The 22,580-nt window shown below is 45.7% G+C and overlaps 1 protein-coding gene across 4 annotated transcripts in view; it reads left to right on the top strand.

The window, feature by feature from the left end:
- The window catches only part of TBC1D2 (TBC1 domain family member 2), a 1,652,487-nt gene that overhangs the window by 1,360,812 nt on the left and 269,095 nt on the right, over nucleotides 1-22,580 (top strand). For all 4 annotated transcript variants that reach the window (XM_069630602.1, XM_069630605.1, XM_069630603.1 and 1 more), the window contains one exon: nucleotides 7,463-7,939. In XM_069630602.1, coding sequence (XP_069486703.1) covers nucleotides 7,463-7,939 — 477 coding nt within the window. The remainder of the gene's footprint in view (nucleotides 1-7,462; nucleotides 7,940-22,580) is intronic.

Raw genomic sequence — 22,580 nt, 5'->3', positions numbered from 1 at the left:
CAACCTGTCCAGGATGGCCGTGGATGTCCGTACCGTAACTGCAGACAACGGGATAGACTATGCACGCTCCCCAGAGACGCAGATGGCTGCTCACGTGATCCCATTTAGGGAAGGAAGTACGGCTACCCGCCGCGTCGCTACTGCTGATTTCGGCGCTCCGTAAGTTTCGCTACTAGGTTGCCCATCACTGATTTGTGTGAATCCTTGTTTCCGTAAACCTCTGCTTATTTACTCTCCTTTCTATCCAGACTCTCCTCTTCTCTCTCGTCCCGTATTTCCTCGGCAAGTCTCCCGCTCCCAACTTCTACTCTGACTGGCCACACTCTTGACATTCCCATCCAAAGTAAGTTAGCAGCCTTCCTAATACTCGCTCTCTGCACCAATTTCCCTATTTTACTATGGCAGAAAATATCTCTCTTTTCTCTAAGGTTGGGCTGGTACTACTTTTCTGGACCTAAATACTGGAAACCGGTGTTCCCGATCACCTTATAACCCTCAGTAGAGCCATCCAACTTCCTCCAGTAAGTGTCAGACGACTGCTCCTCCTGCAATATTTCAGTCTTATCCTCACTGTTGAATTCTTACATGTCTTGTGTCTAACTCCCAGACTTCATCTTCGATACGAGTGCCAGTTACTCCGAAGACCGCTACTTACCTCAAGACCTCGTCCCGATTACCCGTGAGCAACGTCGTCCAGGCTTTACTTCCCCAGAGGGTTTCCCAGGGGGGGTTTTCTCCTTCCCACTCTGGCATATTATCAGTTCCGGAGAGGGGAGAGTAGAGCTATCCGGGGGAACTTTCATTTCAGCATTTGCATCTTTCATGGGAAGTTGCTGTCAGATCAGGTTAGTGACACTTTTGAGATTGAATGTTGTCACTAAGTTAACCAGATTATAACAAGTGGGACAGCAGGCCGCAGCCTGGGAGGTGGAACTGATACAGGGAGTAGAGAACAACATGATCTGTGATTTGTACCAGGGAGAGCCAAGGGTGATGCTCATGCAGTGGAGAGGCCTGATGGGCCGCCTGCGTGTCAGGGATGAGAAAAGAGTTGCTTTGTTTGCAAGAACCCGGCTGACCTTGAAGTTATCTGCCGTGTTCATGTTGACGACTAGGTGCACATCACATGGTTAGGAGTAAAGATAGGGTGGTACTGTGATGGTCGCATGAGGATTGTGATCCGCTCCAAGCCGTTAGGCCTATAGAACAGATCCCCCGCCCACACCCCTGGGTGGCAGCAGAGTATCCTGGGCTGAACCTTGAGCCCCCGGGCCATCAGCAGAGCACCTTAAGGTATCCCCCGTGTACCAGACCAGCAGCAGCATTTGAAGACCCAAATTGTGCCGGGAAGGCGGGAACATTACGTACAGCGCTGACCTCGACATGGAAGAAGGGACGCAAGACTGGGTCGTGGCATTCCGGACCCCAAGGGAGAAAACGTCTGCTGGACCCCCAGGACTCCTGCTGCTGGAGCACGGCCACATGCCGGGCCACACCGGGACCTCTGCGGATTCCCCGAATGCCATGACCCGGACAACCAGAGAAGGTGAGGAGGCACAGGGGTTTGTGAGGCTTTCCCTGAGGCCGCCTGGCTGAGGCCCAACATGGAGGGAACCGATCCGGAACACCCGGATAGCAGAAGGAGAGGCCCTAATGGGAAGGGAACCCCAGGCGAAGAGTAAGAGGTCCTGCCCCGGAGGAGTCCAACGAAACAGGACCAAAAGGCCCAAGGACTCGATTACGACGGCCGAACGTTGAGGATCACGAGGAATGGAGACAGAGGAGAACAGTGACAGTGAAGTCACCCGGGGAGAACCGAATTGAAGGCCACAGCAAGGTGGGAAGAGTTTAGGAGGGGCTAGCCAGCCCAGGTGTAAGGGACCATGGTCCCAGTGGGCAAACCACTACCTGTGGACACAAGGCACTGCAAATGATGGAAGCCATCGCGAGGGCCCCCCTCACTAGAGAGACGAGCGACGGGGGAAGGGTTGGACAGCTATACTGCCCGCCTAGGAGATAAAGGGCACCCGCACAGAGCAAGCACACTACCGGGCCCCAGAGGCGTAATCACAACGTGAGAGCAGCCAGGCAGAGGGACTCAGCACGGAATAGCTAGCTCAAGTGATTCGCCAGTCTGGGCCCAGAAACCAGTAGTCTGTGCCAGCGCCGAAGCCCACAGCCCCCCTGGTGGTGTAGCAGGATACAGCAAGAGGCATTGGCAAACAGGTTAGGAGTGCCAGGGGGGGTGAACTGGTCCAAGGAAGGAGGGTCCCCCCGTAAGGAGGTCTGCACCAGCCCCCCATAAGCGGTACGGGAGGTGCCTGCTGCCATTGTTTGACCACAGCAACATCAACCCAAAGGGGCCAAAAACACAGGCTCCAGACTCGGTGACTACAGGCCCGGAGCTCAAAAGAACCCGACGCAACACAGGAACATGGGCCTGTAAACATGGAGTTCACCCCCAGAGGGAGGCAGCAAAGCGACCCTGGAGCAGACAGGTACAGGCCCCCCCAATAGTAGGTCAGACACCAGAGGAATACTAGCGCTCCATCACTTCCGGAGGCCACAACAGAGCACCGGGGAGGCGCCCCACGCCGGCACAGGCAGAATGGCATCAGGGGAGGACCCCCCCTCACCGGCAATGGCCCCTGTAAGGTGCGCGCCTGATTTGATTTGGGAGCTGCACATACTGCTTATTTTACTGCGCACTTGTTCCCATCATCATTTTGCTGCAAATCTTTTTTGGTTTTTTTTACACTTTTTTTTTTTTTTATAAACCAGTCGCGTTGGCTGGGCTGGTAATGTGCCGAACTAGGGTCTGACTAACTAGGGTCCGACTAGGAGGAGGATGGCCCTGTCAGCACTAGGCATTAGTCTGTTACGGTTTCTAGGGCTTCAGGAGGGAGCCTGCTGGGTGGAGGAGGTGGAGTTTGCAAGGACCTAGGAGGTGGAGTTTGCCTTGGCCCAGCGTGTGCTGGGCTGCTTCAACATGCTTGGAGGAGGTGGAGTTTTCAGCTTGGAGGAGGTGGAGTTTGCCTGGGCCCTGCCAGAGTGGAACATTCCAGAATCGATTGCTCCCGAAGCACGTGTAACCTCACTGTCAGAGACAGTTGACCAGTGCTCCATTCGGGCACCATATAAAATCCTATTGCCAGTGCTGTGCCAAGGATTTTAAAGGTGAGTGAGCAGCCCCCACACAGGACCGCTATACTGTTTTTTTTCTTCCCCTCCCTCCCGTTCCTTCTTTCCCTCTGTTCAACTTTGTTCTGTCCCGCTTCCCCCTTCAGGTACTTACTCTGCTCCAGTGCGGTGAGCATTGTAGATAGTAAAGCCCCGACTCCAGAAAGCGTTGTGGACTATGCAGAGTCTCCACCCTTCTCTCGTGTTTTCCACCTCTTCCTTGAACTCTTTGTAGCCACTGGTGGACCATCACATCCCCTCTTTTCTTTTCTTTTCTTTTCTTTTCTTTTCTTTACTTTTCTTGCTGGTAGAAAATAGATCAGAACACTTTGTGATTTGTATCTAGATACCAGACAAGGGTAGAGGTCCGACTCCTGACTCCTGCATTGGTGGTCCTATTTTCTTATTGGGATTCTTCTGTCGGAAATCCAATGTTCATTTTCCATATTGTTCTATTCTATGTTTTGTTACAGCTTGTTGAATGTGTTATACGTAGCGTATTTCAAAAAAGGTAGCAGGCGCTCCTCTCCAGAACGAACATGGCATGATAACCTGTTCTGAGATGAGCGTTTGCAGCACACGCTTTTTGCTCACTGTACCTTTACCTTTCACAGATGGGAAATAAACATTTGCATATCAGTCTTGGTCCCGCCCACATGGAGGCACAGCTTCACCTCACTGATGAGGCCCAACAAGGCTGAAACACGTGTATGGGGTTGCTGTTGGTACTCTTGTTCAGAGAGGAATTGCCATAGCATTTCGGTGCTGGACCAGGCGAAATTCCAAATTTGGTAAACTTTCAGGGATGAGAACAAATACTGCAGACTTTTATTTCTTCATTTTCCTATGTAATGTGCAATGCAACTTTTAACAGGGCTGCCTTTTACGTGGCAGCATAATACATATAAATCCATGTGCGAAGCATCCATAGTACATTCTCATCTCGGGCAACAACTCTCAGCAACTAGATCCGATTCCATCCGCAGCCAGTTTGGCCAACTCCTGAATGCCTAAGAACATGCTTTCAAACACGGTCAAAACAGAATTCTTGGTCGTTGGTTCCCTCAAAGAACTGCTAAACATATGTTACCCTTTTCCCAACCCAACTTTACTGGATCATGAGTTCTTCCCAATCAAAAAATTGTAAAAACCATTTCGTTCTCTTGGACATCTCATTCTTCTTTGACGCAGATATGAATGCCATTACCCTCACACAACCTAAGACATATTGAACACTACCTCACCAACGCTTACCAAAGTACCTATACTATTGTAACTCCCTGCTGCAATCTACTCATCATATGCTATTGGCTAACACTTTCTCGACTATGCCACCGGACTGATCAGAGAACCGAACAGGTACTGCTGCATTGAATCTGTTCTCCAATCTCTCCACTGGCTCCCCGTCAGAGCTACATGCAAATTCAAAATACTTATCCATAAATCGTAAAATCCTCCAATCTATCGAATTATCCTGCTGCCATGTCGAACCCCATCACAATACTTCATGCCATGGATACGTCAAGGCACTCTGAAATTACTGTGGTGGTGATTTGGCACAGTATAAATGCCTATTAACATAAAATATCATTTGGCACAGTATGAAAGATGTCTAACATAACATGTCACATTACATTATACTGCACTGGATCCCATTCCATCCTGTTCCATGGACGGGTCCTCAGGCCTAGTCAGGTAGCCGTCCACAGGGAGGGTGCATAATGGGATCACTCATTCGGAGGGCCCCTCTAACGGCCCTTGGGTACAGTCACAGTTTTCATGGTGCCCTAATAATGTCTCCTTTTGTTTGATGCATCTTTCTGAAACATGCTTTTTTAACATGTATTTATTTTCTTTCCTATGCTTTGCAAAACGTACAATGGGCCTCATTATGAGTACGGCGACCTTGTCGGTAAAAACGGCACAGCTGACGCCTGAGTCATTTTCTTTTCAGCGCCCGGCAATGGGGACTTACCAGGGCATTACAGCCCTGGCGGTCCTGCTAATGCCCCATTGCCGGGCGCCGGAAAATATTACTCCCCATTCCCATTTGAGTCCCATTGGACACAATGGGAACGGGAGGACGGATGCACCGGCACCATTCACCCGCCCGCAGACCACGTAGTGTCTTAAAGCTCTAGTAAGAAAATCTAAAGCAGCATATCAGCAGTAAGTAAAACACAAAACAAATCAGGAATTCCATTTTATGGAAGCCACCATTCCTTTCAAATGGTGCCTTTGTAAACGGCCAAATAAATATTTCTTCCTGTAGTCAAGCGCTAGCACCGCCTGATGAAAGGAAAACACCATTTTCCCCAGAGTGGTCTGAGAGGATGGTGTAAAGGGTAGAGTTTGCTTGACTTTGTTTTCTGGGACTGGTCCTTCGAAATATCTTTCCACTCCCATCTTGCTATTAAACTTCCAGAGGAGCAGACTTCAAATCTAGGGAGTGTGTGAGTGTCTGTGTGGTATTCTAATTTAGGACATGCTACCTTTGCTTTGCTGTTATTCTGGGTTACTTTATTATTTGTTTGATATGCTTTGTTATTGCATATTTTCGCTATGCTACCCTATGCTATCTTCCCCATGCTCTACCCTGCTTTGAAATGTTTTACTTCCTGTGGTAAGCCAGGAGAAGGACACAGAGGGCCTCATTATAAGTTTGGCAGGAGCCTGCCGGTAAAACCGACAGGCTGCCGCCAAACTTCTGAAATTTTCTGGCACCCGCGAATGGCCAATTACCGGGGCATTCTGGCCCCACCAGACCCGGTATTTGTCCATTCGCGGGCACCGGAAAAAAGATGCTCCCCATTCCCATTCGGCCTTACAGGGCCGAATGGGAATGGGGAGGCTGGATGCACCAGCACCGTTTATAAGGTGCCGCTGCATCAGACATGCTGTGCTTGCGGGTGCCGCTCTGCCCGCCAGATCCGACCTGGCAGGCAGAAAGGCTCCCGCGAGCACAACTCGAAGTTTGCCGGTCCGGGAACTACGGTACCGGCAAGCTTACTGACGCAGCGAGCGAATTTCAAACTCGCAAGCTTCCTGGTTTCCATCTTCTTCAGGTGCTACGCAGCTTGGGGTCCCCCGGCTTGCGTATGCTATCCTCTCTCTCGTCCTTCTCTTTCTGAGTGCACGCTCATCAACGTACTCATCCCAGTGGATTGGATATTCTGATTTAAAAGACCATGATCCTTTCCCATGAGATATAGACATCTATCAGGAGTTTCTTCGTCCCAATCTTGGTACTTCACAGTTTCTGGTATTTTAAAACATCCCACTTAGGCCACTTTATTTACGGTTCCATGTCATTTCATTGTGGGATGTTTTTTCGCGGGGTTTTTTGGCGCGATTTTTTTTGTTGAAAAAAAAACCATCAATTTTTTTTTTCATTATTTTTGGGGGGTCCCCCTCGAATCCCCAGATTTTTGAAACAATTAGATGGGTTTTTTCTAAAAAATATTTGCGGTAAAAAACCAGCGAATAAACATCCCACGATGAAATTACATTGTACCATTATTTACAGCTTGAGGGAGTTCCTAACGAGAAGGGGAGTCCTAGTCCCCTAAGGGGGAGTCTCTCCTGGTGAGGTCCCATTTGCCTCTACCACTAAGGAGGGTATTACGGATTGGCTCACCTCCCTAGCCTCACGGGGGTCTCCCCCTTGGGGCAAAGGGATGAATTCTTTCAATTTGTCACATCCCTTAGTTTTGGTATGCTACAGTGTGTTATTTTATGCTTGGCCAAGTAACGTGTTGTTCAAGGCTAGCCTGTTATGATCTGACCTAGACTATGAATATAGAGGTTCTGCTACCATTGCTTACTGTGCTCCTAGACTATGCAAAACGAAGTTCTGCTGTCATTGCTTGCTGTGTCCCTTGCTTGTTGTGGTCCTAGCCTATGCATGTAGGGGGTCTGCTGTTCTATTTTACTGATGTAAGTCAGTATTCCGTCCATTACCATTCTGTGGACTTTTTATCTTGCAAGTGCAGCCAGAGCAGGACATTGTATAGGCTCAAATTAAAAAAAAAACGGCAGAAATGTCAAAATGTTTTAAAACCTGCATGTGATTTGGAGTATCTGCTGGACATTTTGAAAAGCTACTCTCATTAAGAAATCTGTGTTTCCTACATAACAATCAGTGCTGCAATTTTGGTCTGTTGCTAATGATAGCATTAATTCAACATCTAGAAAAAAACCATTATACAACTGTTACAGGCATCCATTGACAATCAGCCTACGTTTGATACCATCTCTGCAATTCTGCTTTTCTACTTTGCAGTAAATATGATGAGTATGGCTTCCGGACGATACCCGAAAATTACTTGGAGCATCAGAAACTTCTGGCGAAAATCCAGGCCCTCGGAATCAGATCCAATAATCTCCTCAACCGCGAGATTGTAGAAAAGCCTTTACAGATGAGGTGGGACAACATTGGAGAGCTGGCTCCATCTGTGGAGCTGAAGAGCCTGATCCGCTCTGGTATCCCAGTGGCGCACCGCCAGCGTGTTTGGAAGTGGATAGTGGACCGTCGGATGAAAGTTTTGCAACCTGCCAACCACTACGAGAGCTTGCTGAAGAAGTGTGAGGATAAGGAAAACCCAGCTTCCCGGCAGATTGAGCTGGACCTGCCCCGAACGTTAACCAACAACATGCACTTCTCTGTACCTACATCAGAGAATATTCAGAAACTCAGGCGAGTTCTTCTTGCATTTTCATGGCACAACCCCACTATTGGCTACTGTCAAGGACTGAACAGGTATTTCCTTCAGTATATCACTTCACTCATTAGGTTTTGTCTCATAGATGTCACGTTAGCAACACTAAGTTGATTAAAAACCTTCTGTGGACAGCGGTAGATTGAAAATGTGTGCACTTAGTAATGTGTTAATATTCCCTTTTATATGTTTTTGGCATTATGGTTTGCAAGAAGGTGGGCATTTAGCGTCTGCTGTAATTGTAACTGATAGCCTCTGCTTTTAATTTACTGGAACCAGATGTCAGAGGCTTGGCAGTACAGTGTTTGTTTTGCTCTACTTTTACTGTATGCCTCTTTCCCGCAAAGCACTTTGATGATTTTCATCACTTATAATGTTGTGGACTTGTTTGCTGTCCCTTACTCATATAATTCAGTTCATTTGAGCCTTTGAAGCTGCTTTTTACGTTTTGCTTTGCCAGTGCTTGATTTATGAGTTTGTTACCATCGTTATTTGATGTTTTTTTCTGATTCCATCTCTAGTGAAGGACTGGTTTCAAGCTGTTGGCATATATATTTTTTTTAAACTTTATTTCAATTTGTAATTTTTTGTTTGGGCTAAGCCGAAACTATTGCCTTAGTGTACATATAGGGAGAAATGGCATATCAGTAGGGACACACAGCTTGTAAGGTGCTGTTTGGTTAATTGCCCACCCATTGACTGCCCATGGCCATGCTAATCCCTATGGCCATTCCCACCCAGTCCCTCCCCCCGCCCCACCCAAAACACCTCCTAATGGAAACTCTTTTAACTCGCTTTAATCAAGCCTTACCATCATAATGTACACTCAAAGTGCCTGCCATTGTTTATGCAAAGCAGTCTTTTGAGAGTAAATGACTTAAATGGAGTTGTAAACCCGCTATTGGTGTTAGAAAAAAATGTCTTAACCAGGTCTGCCTCCAGCCACTCGATTTATAAGCACTATTGTTTTCTTTACTGAAGTCCTGTTAAAAACAAGCATTGGCAAAGCCAACCGTTAGGGCTTGCTATAAGTATTAGGCATTTGCCAGGCATTTCTATGAGATGCCTAGGTACTCGTACCATTTCACACATGCTACCATCAGTGGGCAGTTAATACAACTACGGCTGTGCCTGGCAAGTGCCTTTACAAAAGTCCAAACTGTTGGCATTGCCATTGCTTTTTGTGTCATGCCATCGTGCCTAACAATTCGCGTCAGGGCACCAAGGAAGAAGAGGGGCAAACATGGAGGGTAATAGGATCTAGAAAAAGAGAAGGGTAAACACATGGGCATTTCTAGTGGTAAGCAACCACTTGGCAGGTACTTTGCACATAAGACATTACAAAAATACAGGAGCAGAAATTGTGTGTCCATCACAAGTCATAGGACCAACATCTAAGTCAGGTCACTGATAGTAACCCGGTCAGGCCTTCACATTATCTTAGTTCAATGTCTCTTTAGGAGTCCAGTTATCAATGCCTTCTTTAATCTTTGGTGACATTGTTCTTCAGAAAAAGCCTGCAGTAAGCTGTTCCAGAGTACTGGGTCTTGGTAATTAGATGTTTCCTTCCTATTCCCACTTTGTTTGCTGCTTTGCTTCTGATCTCTGCGAGAAAGTTAATGCTAGTTGTCTCCACATGCCATAGCACTTTCCTGTAAGGTACTTTAGATGTACTTTCAACGATGGTTACCCTTGCTCCATTAATTTGATTCTGACAGAATGGAACCACACGCGTAAAGAAGGGATTATCCCATGACTGGAAGGCAAATACTGTGAGGATATTTTATGCAAGCAAATCTATTGGCCCTGATTTGAAAAAGACGGTACAAGTCGAAACACGTGTCATCACTTAAGGGCATCAAAACTTATAAAAAACCAAAACTGTGTGGAATAAATGCATATTGCAAGTTTTTTAAAACTCTGCTTATTTAAATCTAATGGGCGCAAGGGTAACCATCGTTGAAATTGCCCTTTCCTAATGGAGTAGAGGAATCAAGGACTTCATTGTTACCCAGAGGAATGCAACCTTTCATAAACAAGTGTTGGAATTAATACAGAGGGCACAGAGTTCTATCACACAGGTACCTGAAACAGATTCCTCAAATTCTTGCATACTTTAGATGTAGATCTGTGGATGACACACAAAGGTAAATCTTCCTCACACCCGTGGAACAAAGTTAAGATTTTATTAACAGAAATCATGAATACATTAATAAACAATTTGCCATTTTAAATAGTGTATTAAATAGTACAAGCAAAGGACATGACACCACCATTTAGATTTCAAGAATTATACAAGTTTCCCTGAGATTAGTTGCTCCTCCTAATTGTTGCTTTGACGAATTAATTAAATAATCATAGCACACGGTAAGCACATGTTAGAGACGTTGATAAGAAACAGAGGTAAACAAACAATAGAAGTTCCAACCCGCTCTGCCCGCTTTCAATTCCGAATTACCACACTCTCCAAAATGGTCTGTTCATTTCGTAAGGGGAGCAGGCTGGCCTATTGAGTGGATAATTAGTTGGTTACTTTCAGCTAAGACTTTTGCTCTATCAAGCTGCTGAATTGGTTGTGTGGTATGTGCGCTACAAATACTCATTAAGGCCAGCCTCCATCTAGTAAATGTTAAGCTCTGGTTTATGACAGAGGTGTATCGCGATGTCTCACTCTGCAGTTCACAAGCGTGAACATGTTCCAGTCAAACTAGTTTGGATCTTGAACCATCCGACACTGCTACCACGTGAACATAGGGCTCTTTGGGTAGCGTGCATGCAGTGGATGGGATGCAGAATAACTCTGAAACCAAATAATCGGACCAATTTAGGAAGATGGCAACGTTTTCTGTTTTATTAACAATTATCTAAAACTGGGAGTTACAACGAACATCAAGGGACGTTGCTCGAGCTCGCAGCACATCTTACAAAAAATAACATTTATATACAAAACATTTGTCATACGTGACGTCATACTACTTGGCAAATAGGAAAAACCTAAGAGGGGTTGTGAAAGGATCAAGCGGAACATCTAAGTATACTTTCTATAAGGAGTTGGGTTGTGATTGGATATCTACTGTCAGGTGGACAATTTATGCCCACCTCTAGTGCAAGTCATATTTAACATTAATAAGTTCACTGTATATCATCGGCTCTCAAACTATAAGGCCCTTTTGTTAGGCAGAAACCTGTGCAGTTCCCTCTGGGACCACTGCAAAAGATTTAAGACTAGAGGTGTTTGGCAGTAAACCCACTTGGTAGCAGTCTGTACCACACAGATTCCCTTGGTAGCTGTGGCTGAGCAGTCAGACTTCCTTCCCTCAAGGAGAGTTAGGCAGTATACAGAGTATTCACAATAGGTCAGAAGAACACAGTAAAACAAGTAAACACTGACCAGAGCTGGGTGTAAACGAGATATAATTATTTATTTAAAACCACATCTATTAAAACACACAGGCACTAAGGTTAAGCAGTTAAGAAACACGGTCACTAAAAGATATACACTCCCTTAAAAGAATATTAGACAAGTCTTAAGTAAAGCCCCACTTATTTTCAGACAGCGGTGCGCGCTTAACGCAGATGGCACTCTAATAATTCGTTTTAAAAAGGGAGAGAAGAGCAGAGTATAATTTGAAACAGATCCCAACACTTTCACAAGAACACAACAAGAGAGGAAAGCAAAGTAAAACCGTGAAGTTAGAGTTCAGAAGGCCGGATCCACTTTAAGAGGATCAGAACCAAATGTGTCCAAGGTCACACGGTTGCAGTGCACAAAAGTCTTGAAAGGGTTCAAAAAAGAGTTGGACCAAAGAAAGGGACCAGTTAGATGGTCAAGGCGGCCAGCCCAGTCCAGAAGGTTAAGGGATTATTATTACCTTGTAGCAATCTTTAGAAAGGGAGGCTTGGCGGACACAGTACCTTAAAGTGGTGACAATACTCCAGCGGGGGCAGTTGTTCCTGGCAGCGGATGCAAGTCACTGCTTCATCCGGGGGAAGAGAGGATCTTGTCGGGGAGGAAGACAGGAGTCCGTTGCACTGCCAGGGAAGAAACCAGCCGCGGAGTTCTCAGGTAAAAGGAGCGGTCCTTTTATTCGCGGTCCAGTGGTAAGTGGCTATCCGGTTGCCAGGGTGCTTGGCACGGGCAATTCGACCACAAGGCATCCTGGGATGCGAGGAAAAGAAGGTAAACTGGTTGTGCCCACCAGTCAGGGGAAGAAGCCTCTCCAGCTGGGAGATCTTCTCTGTCGTCAGGAAGTGGTGAGTCGGTTCCGCAGGGCTCCACTGGTGGTGTCGTCGTGGTAGGTCGGCTCAGCTTCTCCCTCGTTGAATTCTCAGGTCCTGTGGCGACTTCTGAAGTTCCAGTCCCCAAAGCCCTGCTTTTATGCAGCACACCCCCATTCACTCAGCCTAGCTGTCAATCAAACATGCTAAAAGTGGTGAGCCGGCTGGCTCACCACTTGGGCCAATCACACAAGAGTGCGACTTGAGTTACCAAGGTAACTCAGTCCAGGGTGCCTAAACCCCCTCCCACACCCCCTGTGGTACCCAGACAGAGTGGCACCACTTTTGGAGGCTTCTGTGGAGAAGCCCGCCAAAAAGTGGAACAAAGGGCTCGACTTGGGTTGGAGTCACAGAAGAGAACACAAACACCATTTTAGAATCGAGTCCTGGCAAAAAATACCAACCGGCGAATTAATATTAATTAAATAAACCGGCGGTATGTTCGAGGCTATGAGAATTAAATAATTAAAGTTGGTAGCCTCGAACAATGGGAAAATCCCACAGGGATATATTCGCGGTCGAATATAAAAAGTAGTATCCACTGCCACCAGCCAAAACTCGATCAGGGGGGACGGAGACATGCCCCCTCGACTAACAGACCTCGGGGCAATCGAATTGCCCCGACCAGTACGTCCACAATATGATGGTTTGTACTGGTTTCTGTTAATAATTTGGGACTAGTAAAGCCAATGGTGACTTTACATGCCCTGGGAGACAGTAGTCAGTCCCAGGGTATGGAGTCTATGGTGGGGTGTCACTATGACACCCCTGTGTCACTGCACGGAGGGTGCTGTGTAACACACATAGTAAAAACACATGAAACCCTATGGAGTAAAGGACCCCATAGCCCATAAAACACATTAACAGTCAAAGGAACATCATAAATCATGTCCAAGAGTGGGAGAAAAAGAGTCTCACTCTTGGCAGGAGAAAAAAACAAACTCCAGAAATCCAGCAAAGCTGCTGGGGGACTCACTAGGTTAGGAAATTCAGCCTAAAGAGAGAATTCTCCCTAACACCTTTGTTATACGGCCCTCTACAATTGGTTGGCATGCTCGTGTCATATCTGGAACATTCGGCTCATTTAGCAGCACATAAACTCAAACACAGGTGCCAGGAGGTGGACCTGACTGTACCTCCCCACCCAATTAGCCCATCATCTCTCATCACTCATGCCTTCTGCCATGAAGATTGTCTTTGAACTTGGCCTTGCAAAGTATCCTTGTCCCTGGGAATATAAGGGATTGCGAGCACACATTATCGTCGTAGAACTCCTCGTCCAACATTATTTCCATCGTTGGCTCACGTGACAGGAGACCACGATTAGGTCCATTTTGCAGCGTTTAATTGTCTTAAATGAAAAAAACTTGGCATGGTGTTCTTTCTTTGCACCTTAACAAGGGATGATTCAGCATATCATGTTCACCGCCTTCAAGAATATATAACCAGTCTTGGCTGCTTCAGCCTTGACACCAGGCCAGACAGCCCTTCCAGACTCTTCCACGATCTCAGCTAATACCTGCTGTGACACAGCTCTCGGCTCTTCTCTTTATGGGTCCGAGCTTACTAAATTCATGACACTGATGGATGTCCAGCATCTATACAATGGCGGCTTCGCCTGCAGTCTATTCACTACTTATAGCCAGCGTCTAAGATTACTTAATCTACTTGCGTTACAGCATCTGCACAGTTATTGAACGGCTTGCATTTTCTGCAGTGCTTCTCACACGTGCAATCTTCTTTTCGCATATGAAACTTTACTCGATTCTTTACTTTGTCATCAGTTTCTATAATGTCCATATGTTTTCTTCAGCCAGTCTTCTCAGTGTGTCATGCTCATCTTTTGTGACGTCACCAGCTCCTCTTTCTCTCATTTTCATATTCCTTTGGGGAGCTCCTCCCTCAGATTGTCATCTCTTCGGGAATACATTTGATAGGGTTTTCTTAGTGGATACCTTTTCTCAAATATTCGCTGTGGAATGGTCGCAACTGCTCGTGTCAAGCATGGCACAATTTCAGGTTTTCAGCCTACAGGTGGTCAGTGGGACTTCCTGTAGAGGCAAGTAACTGCTCCTCTACATTCCCCCCTCTGGTCGAGTCATTGACCACACCTTCACTGGTTTCCACATCTTGATACTTTCTCTTGAAGAAGTGCTTCTTCGGAGTGCAGATCTTTACCACCCCCTTCAGGGTGCCGGCTGATTTTATATATTCATCCACACTCCAGGTCATGTAGCTCCACTGTCCATTTGGATTACAATAGACCCATCGTCCTACGTACGTCTTGTGATTTTTCAGATACAGGAACTTTGTTCCTTCAGGTGCTACGATGCTGGCCTCTATGTATTTTCTGACATCTTCATTGGTCAATTCCTGGGGTCCAAATCCTGATTCAACATCTATCATGATCTTCATTCCTACTGCCTTTTTTGCTGTCTTCTTACACTGTGTAATTATTATCCTGATCACACAGAATCCAAACATCACCATCACTAATAATGCTCCAAGAAACTTGAAGATGTTCGCCATCCACTGCGGAATCCATGCGAATATGGACGCAAACCAACTGTCATCTGCAATGCCCTTTGTCTCATCATCCATCTGGTTATACAGGTTCGTCAACAACGTTATGGACTCTGTCAAGGTCCCATTCTCGTCATCGTGAGAAGCTATGAATGTGCAACAGGGTGGCCGGATTTTGACAAAAACTCCTCCTTCCATCCCAGTGATCATGCCAAGGACATATCTGTTTTGCATGGCCATCAATCGTATATCCCTCAATTCTTCCTTGTTAGCATTAAATGCCTTTATGGTGGTGTTGATTGTCTGCAAAAGCTCCCATCTGGTAATTTGCAACCATTTGGCATTGGCCATCATCTGGTTCCCAGGCATGAAGATAGTCGTGAAGATTAAAGCAGTATTGCTGAACAACCTGTGCTCATATGGAATGGCCTCATATGTGTCTATTGATTTGGCTGAGAAGTAATTCTCTCTTCTGGTTTGATTGAGAAATTCAAGCCATCTTCTCTTTCTCAATTGGGCATCTACTTTCGGAAGTTCTCCAATGTTCAGGTCACTCCGAGGAATCACCCATGCTGAAACATGGATGAGCACCAAGGAACACATCCCTCCCCAATCCATAGGCAGCTTCATGTAGGCCCTACGCACACAAGCCCAATATTGCCTTTCCTCTGAAGGAGCTGGAGCTCCCCTTTCCACTGCAGGAGCAGTGAACCGCATGGAAATGCCCCCGACGTGCACCCGGACCACCACCTGTCTGCCTGCCCATTCCTGCTGTATTCTGATGCACGCTGACCGACTCCGGTAAAAAAGAATCCAAATTCACTGGATGTAAATTGCATTACCATCCATTCCTCCGGATGGCCTCTACATCGTGTAGATTGCGACCTAATTAGCTTTTATGCAATTATTTTATATCTTCAACCACAAGACAAAAGCCCTTCCAAAATGGCCGCCCGCATCTGTGCCTGAGGGTACTGTTCCGAACCTCAGCACCAGGCCCTATCTTCCATGCCTATTGACTGCCTGGCCCTTTTTCCCCAACCAATCCAGAGCTGGTAGGCTCGAGCCGGCCCACACCAAGGCACTCACTGGAGCCGTATGGCCCCCGCATGCAGGTAGCCACACGGTTAAGAACTGCCCTACTTCCTTATGACAATTCACATGTTCCTGGCTCCTAGTCTATGTCATGTGCACCATTTCTAATTATGTATCTTTGAAGTTGCGCCCCACGCTTTATTTCCCCAGCTTGTTGCGAGCCGTTCCTGAAACTATCTGGTAGCCGTCATCTGTACTCGTAGTACAAGCAAAACGAAACACCATCAGTAAACCCTCTACTTGCCTGCTTTACGCTACCTGCATACGTAAGTTAATTTCATGTAAGCACGGCCAGGCAAAGAAAATCATTCTGACATTGTCGGTTTCTACGCGACTGACCACCGGATGCCTACCCCTAAATCTATCAATCTCACTGCGAGCCTTGTATGCTCTGTTTGCTTACGCCTCTGTTACTCCAACATCTGTAATTATTTTGAATGTGGCCACATTGCGTCCTAGCCTTATGACTCTACGACCATCGTGCCAGACATCTACGCCTCTGCTGATTTCAATTGCCTGTGATTTTAGCCGCCCATGCATATCTAGCTCGCACTGTTATTCCTAACTGCGCCCTGTTGATTCTAGCTACCTTGTGCTTTTAGCTGCCTGAGACTCTAGTTGCCCATGCATATCTAGCCAGCACTGTTAATCCTAATTGCGCCCTGTTGATTTTAGCTACCTTGTGATTTTAGCTGCATGTGACTCTAGTCGCACATGCATATCTAGCCAGCACTGTTAATCCTAATTGCGCCTCTGCTGATTTTAGCTACCTTGTGATTTAGCTGCCTGTGACTTTAGTTGCCCATGCATATCTAGCCAGCACTGTTAATCCTAATTGCGCCTCTGATTTTAGCTACCTGTGATTTTAGCTGCCTGTGACTCTAGTTGCCCTTGCATATCTATCTAGCACTGTTAATCCTAACTGCGCCTCTGTTGATTTTAGCTACCTTGTGATTTTAGCTACCTGTGACTCTAGTTGCCCATGCATATCTAGCCAGCACTGTTAATCCTGATTGCGCCCTGTTGATTTTAGCTACCTTGTGATTTTAGCTGTCTGTGACTTTAGCTTCCTATGCATATCTAGCCAGCACTGATCCCAGTCATTTTGCCTTTGCTGATACTAGTTGCCTATGCACACACTGTATGACCCTAGCTGCCTATGCCCATGCATACACTGTACCCAGCCAGCACTGCTCCTAGTCATATATGCCATTGTTAATCCTATCTGCCTGTGCATATCTAGCCAGCATTGCCCCCAATGTCGATCCTAGCTGCGCCTCTGTCAATTTTAGTTGCCTGCGATCTCAGTTACCTGTACATATCTAGCCAGCGCTACTCCTAGTCATCCATGCCTCTGTCGATCTTACCTGCATGTGCACTTCACGTTTACCAGTACTGCTCCTTTGCCATTTGTGCATATGTAGATCTTAGCTGCCTGTGCATACACTGCTCTCAGCTACAGTGACAACACTGTCTATTTCGAGCCTAGCCTGTTGACTTATGCGTCTACTGTGCCAGAATTATCCCTAGTCATCTGTGTTTACCCTAAACCTTGGCATTAGCGCTCATCTGGTATCTAGCCACCCCTGTCTAGCTTGACTTTCACTGACATACTTTAACCATCTTCATTTGTCACACTTACTAGTAGCTTACCACCCCACGTACACACCATGTATATGCCTACAATCTACACTGTCCTACTGAGGAACATCCTACACCTACTCAACACACTAGACTTCATCATGCCACATACCTTGCCTTCGCTAATGTGTACAAACCATTACGATCTAATCACACGACCATGTAACCTCGCCCAAAGAAACCTGAAACTTCGTGCTAGACTTCCCAAAATGTATGAACCTCCAGCTAAATCCCTACATCCCCTCTCCAATAACACACTCAGAAACCCAAGAGGCCCTCAGCCTATCACCAAAACCCTCTCCCAAATAACCAACACCCAGCATCCATTCCAGCTCAACAGCCGACTCACTCGAATCCCCACTACCCACCCAAGACACCACCAGAACACCTTAACACTACCTATGGAGGCCAGACAGACCGGCATAAGAGGAGCGCTAATAAATGCCCGATCTTTGGTGGCACATGCCACAGAAATAGCCGATCTCATTCTAACAGAGAGTATTGACCTCCTCGCTATTACCGAATCCTAGCTTCACCCAGCAGCTGGCCCAGCGATTATGTTAGCCATTCCCGAGGATTACACCCTCCTAAGAATAGACCGCACCACCTCCCGAGGCGGCGGCCTTGCCATAATTGCTAAAACTAGCCTAGCACTGAGACTTATGCCTCCACTAAATCTAGACTCATGCGAATCCCTGACCGCCAAACTGACCATCTCGGACACCCAAACCAAAACTATCCACCTCATTTACAGACCCCCGGGTTCTCTAGGCTCCTTCCAAGAAGATCTCACCAATATTCTATCTAATAACCTTAAAAATGCCTCACCATGCCTTCTCCTAGGAGACCTTAATCTCAGCTTCAAAGATCCATCGGATCCCAACGCTACACAGATTAACGATTCCCTCGAGAAACTAGGGTTTACCCAAAAGGTAACGGGTGCCACCCACACCAAAGGTAGAATCCTTAACTGGATAGCGGAGCACAACTGCCAGACATCCATCACCTCTATAATATCTCTGCCTTGGTCTGATCACCATCTGATCTCCTTCACCTTGGAAGCCCCAGCGCCCCGACACGCTGATAGCATAGCTCCTGCCATTCCCACTAGAATTAAAAAGAACATTACAGCTGACAAACTCATTCCATTGATTCTTCCTACTTTGAACTCTCTTCCGGCCCTTAAAGACCCATTCACCTTGATTGAAGAGTACAATAAAGTAATGCTATCTGCCCTAGACACAATAGCACCTTTGAAAATCAGAAAGTGCAAACAGAAAAAACATGTGAATACATGGTTCTCTCCTCACAAGCTATCAGACTAGAGAAACGCAAATGCGAACAAATGTGGGGATTAGATCCGTCTGATACAAACAAAAATAACCTCACTAAACTAGCCTCACTGTACAAAAAAGAAATAATCTGTGACACAAGAATCTTACAACCTGCGTATCACCCAAGCTAACTCTAACACAAAAGAACTGTTTACTATTCTCAAAGAAATAGAAACGCCCATTCAAGCCCCAGATACCTGCCTTAAGGACAAAAACTGGTGCACTAGCATCCAGAGTGCCCTAGCTAACAAGATAACGACCATCCAGGCAAAGATTAATAATAAAAAATAATCTCTCCTCCAGGCTTCTAATCCCAATAAAATCACTGCTCCTCTGCTTCTGATCCACCAACCTCCTGCCCCTCCTACTCCACCCACACCCTGTTTCAACTTCAAGAAAGTATCCACATTAGAAGTCGAAAAAGGTATCTTAACTCTCAAACTGTCCAACTGCCACGGTGACCCTTGCCCAGCACAAATTATAAAAGACGCAGCACAGGACCTCTCCCCTTTCATTACTAAACTGATAAATGCCTCATTCTCCACTGGCACTATTCCCAACAATCTGAAACAGTCATGGGTCCTCCTACTTCTAAAAAAACAAACACTTGATCCGTCCATACCCACTAACTATCGTCCCATTACTACAGTTCGGTTCCTGCTGAAAATTCTGGATAAGGTGGCGTACCTCCAAATCCAACAACATCTGGAATGCCACCACCTTCTATGAGTACACCAGTCAGGCTTTAGATCTCAACATGGAACAGAAACTGCGCTGATCGACCTCAAAGCACAAATAGACACCCTGAGAGACAATGGTAAAACAGCATTATTACTGTTACTCGATCTCTCAGCGGCGTTCGACTTGGTTGACCACAAGACTCTCTGTTACCACTTAGATTCTGCCACGCACTTCTCACAAGAAGCTATAGGATGGATTCAATCCTTCCTTGACAACAGAACTATGCAGGTCTTCTCACCCTCAGCAGCTGCCGACCCGATAGCTATTCCCTGCGGCGTGCTTCAAGGCTCTTGCATCTCGCCTACTCTGTACAACATCTTCACAAAGCCCCTTTTTGATGATCTAGATGGCCTGGGTATCACCTACACCAACTATGCAGATGATACACAGATCCTCATCCCGCTGACGGGAGACCACAATATGGATTTGGCCTTTGTGAATAGAGTGCACCTCATCATCCAGGCATGGATGGCATCTCATGGTCTATGCCTGAATGATGACAAAACGGAACTCCTCATTGTCGGTACCACAGCCAACCTCAACAAATTGGGCCACCTCTACTCGAATTTCATAATAGACAATAACAACATCACAGTAGCCAAGGAAGTCAAAACTCTTGGATTCTACTTAGATTCCACTCTCACCTTCAGAAAACAAGTAAACTCCATGGCCTCAACTACAGCCTATACCTGCAAGCTAATCAGAGCAGCTAAGCCATTCCTTTCACCCAATAACTGCATTACCTTAGCAAAAGCCCTTGTATTATCCAAATTAGACTATTGTAATGCCTTGTATGCAGGGAGCAACAAATACATCACTAATAAGATTCAGATCTTAAAAAATAATGCCATGAGAGCAGCACTAAATCTTCCAAAGAAAGCCCATATATCTGACCTTAGAAGATCCATCAACTGGCTCCCCATAAAAGACAAACCTTTCCTCAAAACAGTTTCCCTGACACACAAATGCCTACAGCACGCTGCCCCACAATACCTCTCTACCAGATTCTTCCTTTTGTTTCCCCAAATCTTTTTATTAGCATGTCAACAAATACATTTCATCACAATATGATACAAGGGGTTTGGTTTATATCAAGAACATAAACACCCAGTTTAACCACAATTCAATAAGTATATAGTTCGAAGCATATATTATAATCCAACAAACCCCCCATAGATACACTTGACACTTTCAGTATATGCAAACACTATAAAAATTCCCAAAAATATAATCACCATTCCTACCAGATTCTTGAGACAATCCTCCAACCGCCCCTCGAGAACAGCTACCGCTAACCTTCTACTAGTGCCTAGATTCAAACGCACAAAGACAGGTGGAAGTAGCTTCCCGGTCAAAGCTGCCCAAAACTGGAACTCTCTCCCACCTACCTTAAGGGAAGACTTACCTTACTTATGCTTCAGATCTAACCTCATCCACTGGATTAAGGAACATGACATTTGACCCCTTCCCATATCCTGCTTACATTACCTGCCACGATCTGTTCCTATTGTATATATATGTTATTGATGTTTTCTGCCATATTATGTTTAAACTGTATGACACCATACAGCTCTGTAATCTTATGTATTGTATGTAATGTATGCTAACTCAATGTAATGTATGCTTACTCCAAATTACATATACCTTACAGCAATATAACTTAAGCTGAACAACCCTCTTTATGGTTTCTGCGCCCTAATACCACCGGGTCTGGCACACATTATAAATAAAATAAACAAACAAACATCGATCCATCAGGGCGGCGGTCCCTGCTCCCATTCTGGAAATGTCAACTGTAGTTTCGCAGCCTATGTTATCTCCTACACGCTTTCTTCCTTCTCTTCGAAAGCACAATTTCGTCATTGAACCTGATTCATCTTCTACCCATGTCAGCAGTTTGGCATGCTTAGCCCATGATTTCAAACATCCATCGTTTACTCTCTGCACCTCTTGCACATATTCTGACTTCAGTAGATGAACTGCACAGGACATCAGTCCTCCTTCCCATCCCATCTTGGACTTCACTCTTTCGTACACTAAGACTTGAGTTCATTCCTAACATGCAGGCGATCCAGCTACTTCTGATATATCAGGGCATTCCATTCTCTTCATGTGTTTCATTACTACCTCCTCCTGTCCTTCTGCAGGATACACAAGTATCTTACTCTTCCATCCAGGTTGCATTTCCATCTGTGTAGTCTTGATATAATCATCCTGGAATGGAAATGACCATTTCGACCTCCATCGCAAAGTGGCCAAACATCCCTGAAATTGTCCTCTGGTCATACATGCTGCAAGAGGAACAAGGCATCTGGCATCGTGTTCTGGGACTTCTCTTGAAATGAACGTTTGCACTCTATTCATGGCATAGGGTATGAGAGCACAGACATAGCAACTCTCCTTAGATGTCCTCTCTTCCACATTTGTCATGTGCTGATACCACATGTTATTACCCAAGTGTGCTGCATTGTCTAGATAGGTATTTATCCCCTCATTATCTTCCTCTGCATTTCTCTTATGTGTCACCTCTAAATCAGTGTTTGTATAATACTCATGAAGAAAATCAAAAAGAGTTCTCGCAGTGGGGCGAACCATAGCAGCCTCTACCTCAGTAGATGTAAGCACATTAAAAGCAGTTCCCGTAGTGGGGGGGGAACCATAGGGGCCTCCATCTTGGTAGGAGTACCAACATGATAGAGACTGTGAATGAAGAGGAACAGAAAGACAACAAGAGTAATCGTGCAGGCATATATCATGCACCAAAACATTGACATCCACCTTTTGTGGCATCCTTGTACTGGCTGCACTTGTTCATTCCATAAACTAAAATCGTGCCAGCTTCTGCATGTCTTATCTTCACTATAATCATTTAAAACATTATTTTCCACTTGCAATTGTAATATCTGTTCTATTATTGCAATGATCACAAGGCCATTTTTAGGATTCTGTAAAAAAGTGTGAATATCAACTTCTATTCTGACAAGAGCAGGATAAGCTTGAAGGATAAATACAAAAACAGAAAACACAAGCCGATGTACATCACTGTCAGTAAGAACCATAGGGTTAACTA

The sequence above is a fragment of the Ambystoma mexicanum genome, chromosome 6q (assembly GCF_040938575.1).
Source record: "Ambystoma mexicanum isolate Mex_15411 chromosome 6q, UKY_AmexF1_1, whole genome shotgun sequence".
NCBI lineage: Eukaryota > Metazoa > Chordata > Amphibia > Caudata > Ambystomatidae > Ambystoma > Ambystoma mexicanum.
Note: the sequence above shows the minus strand (reverse complement) of the source record. Positions and strands in the feature narration are given on the sequence as shown.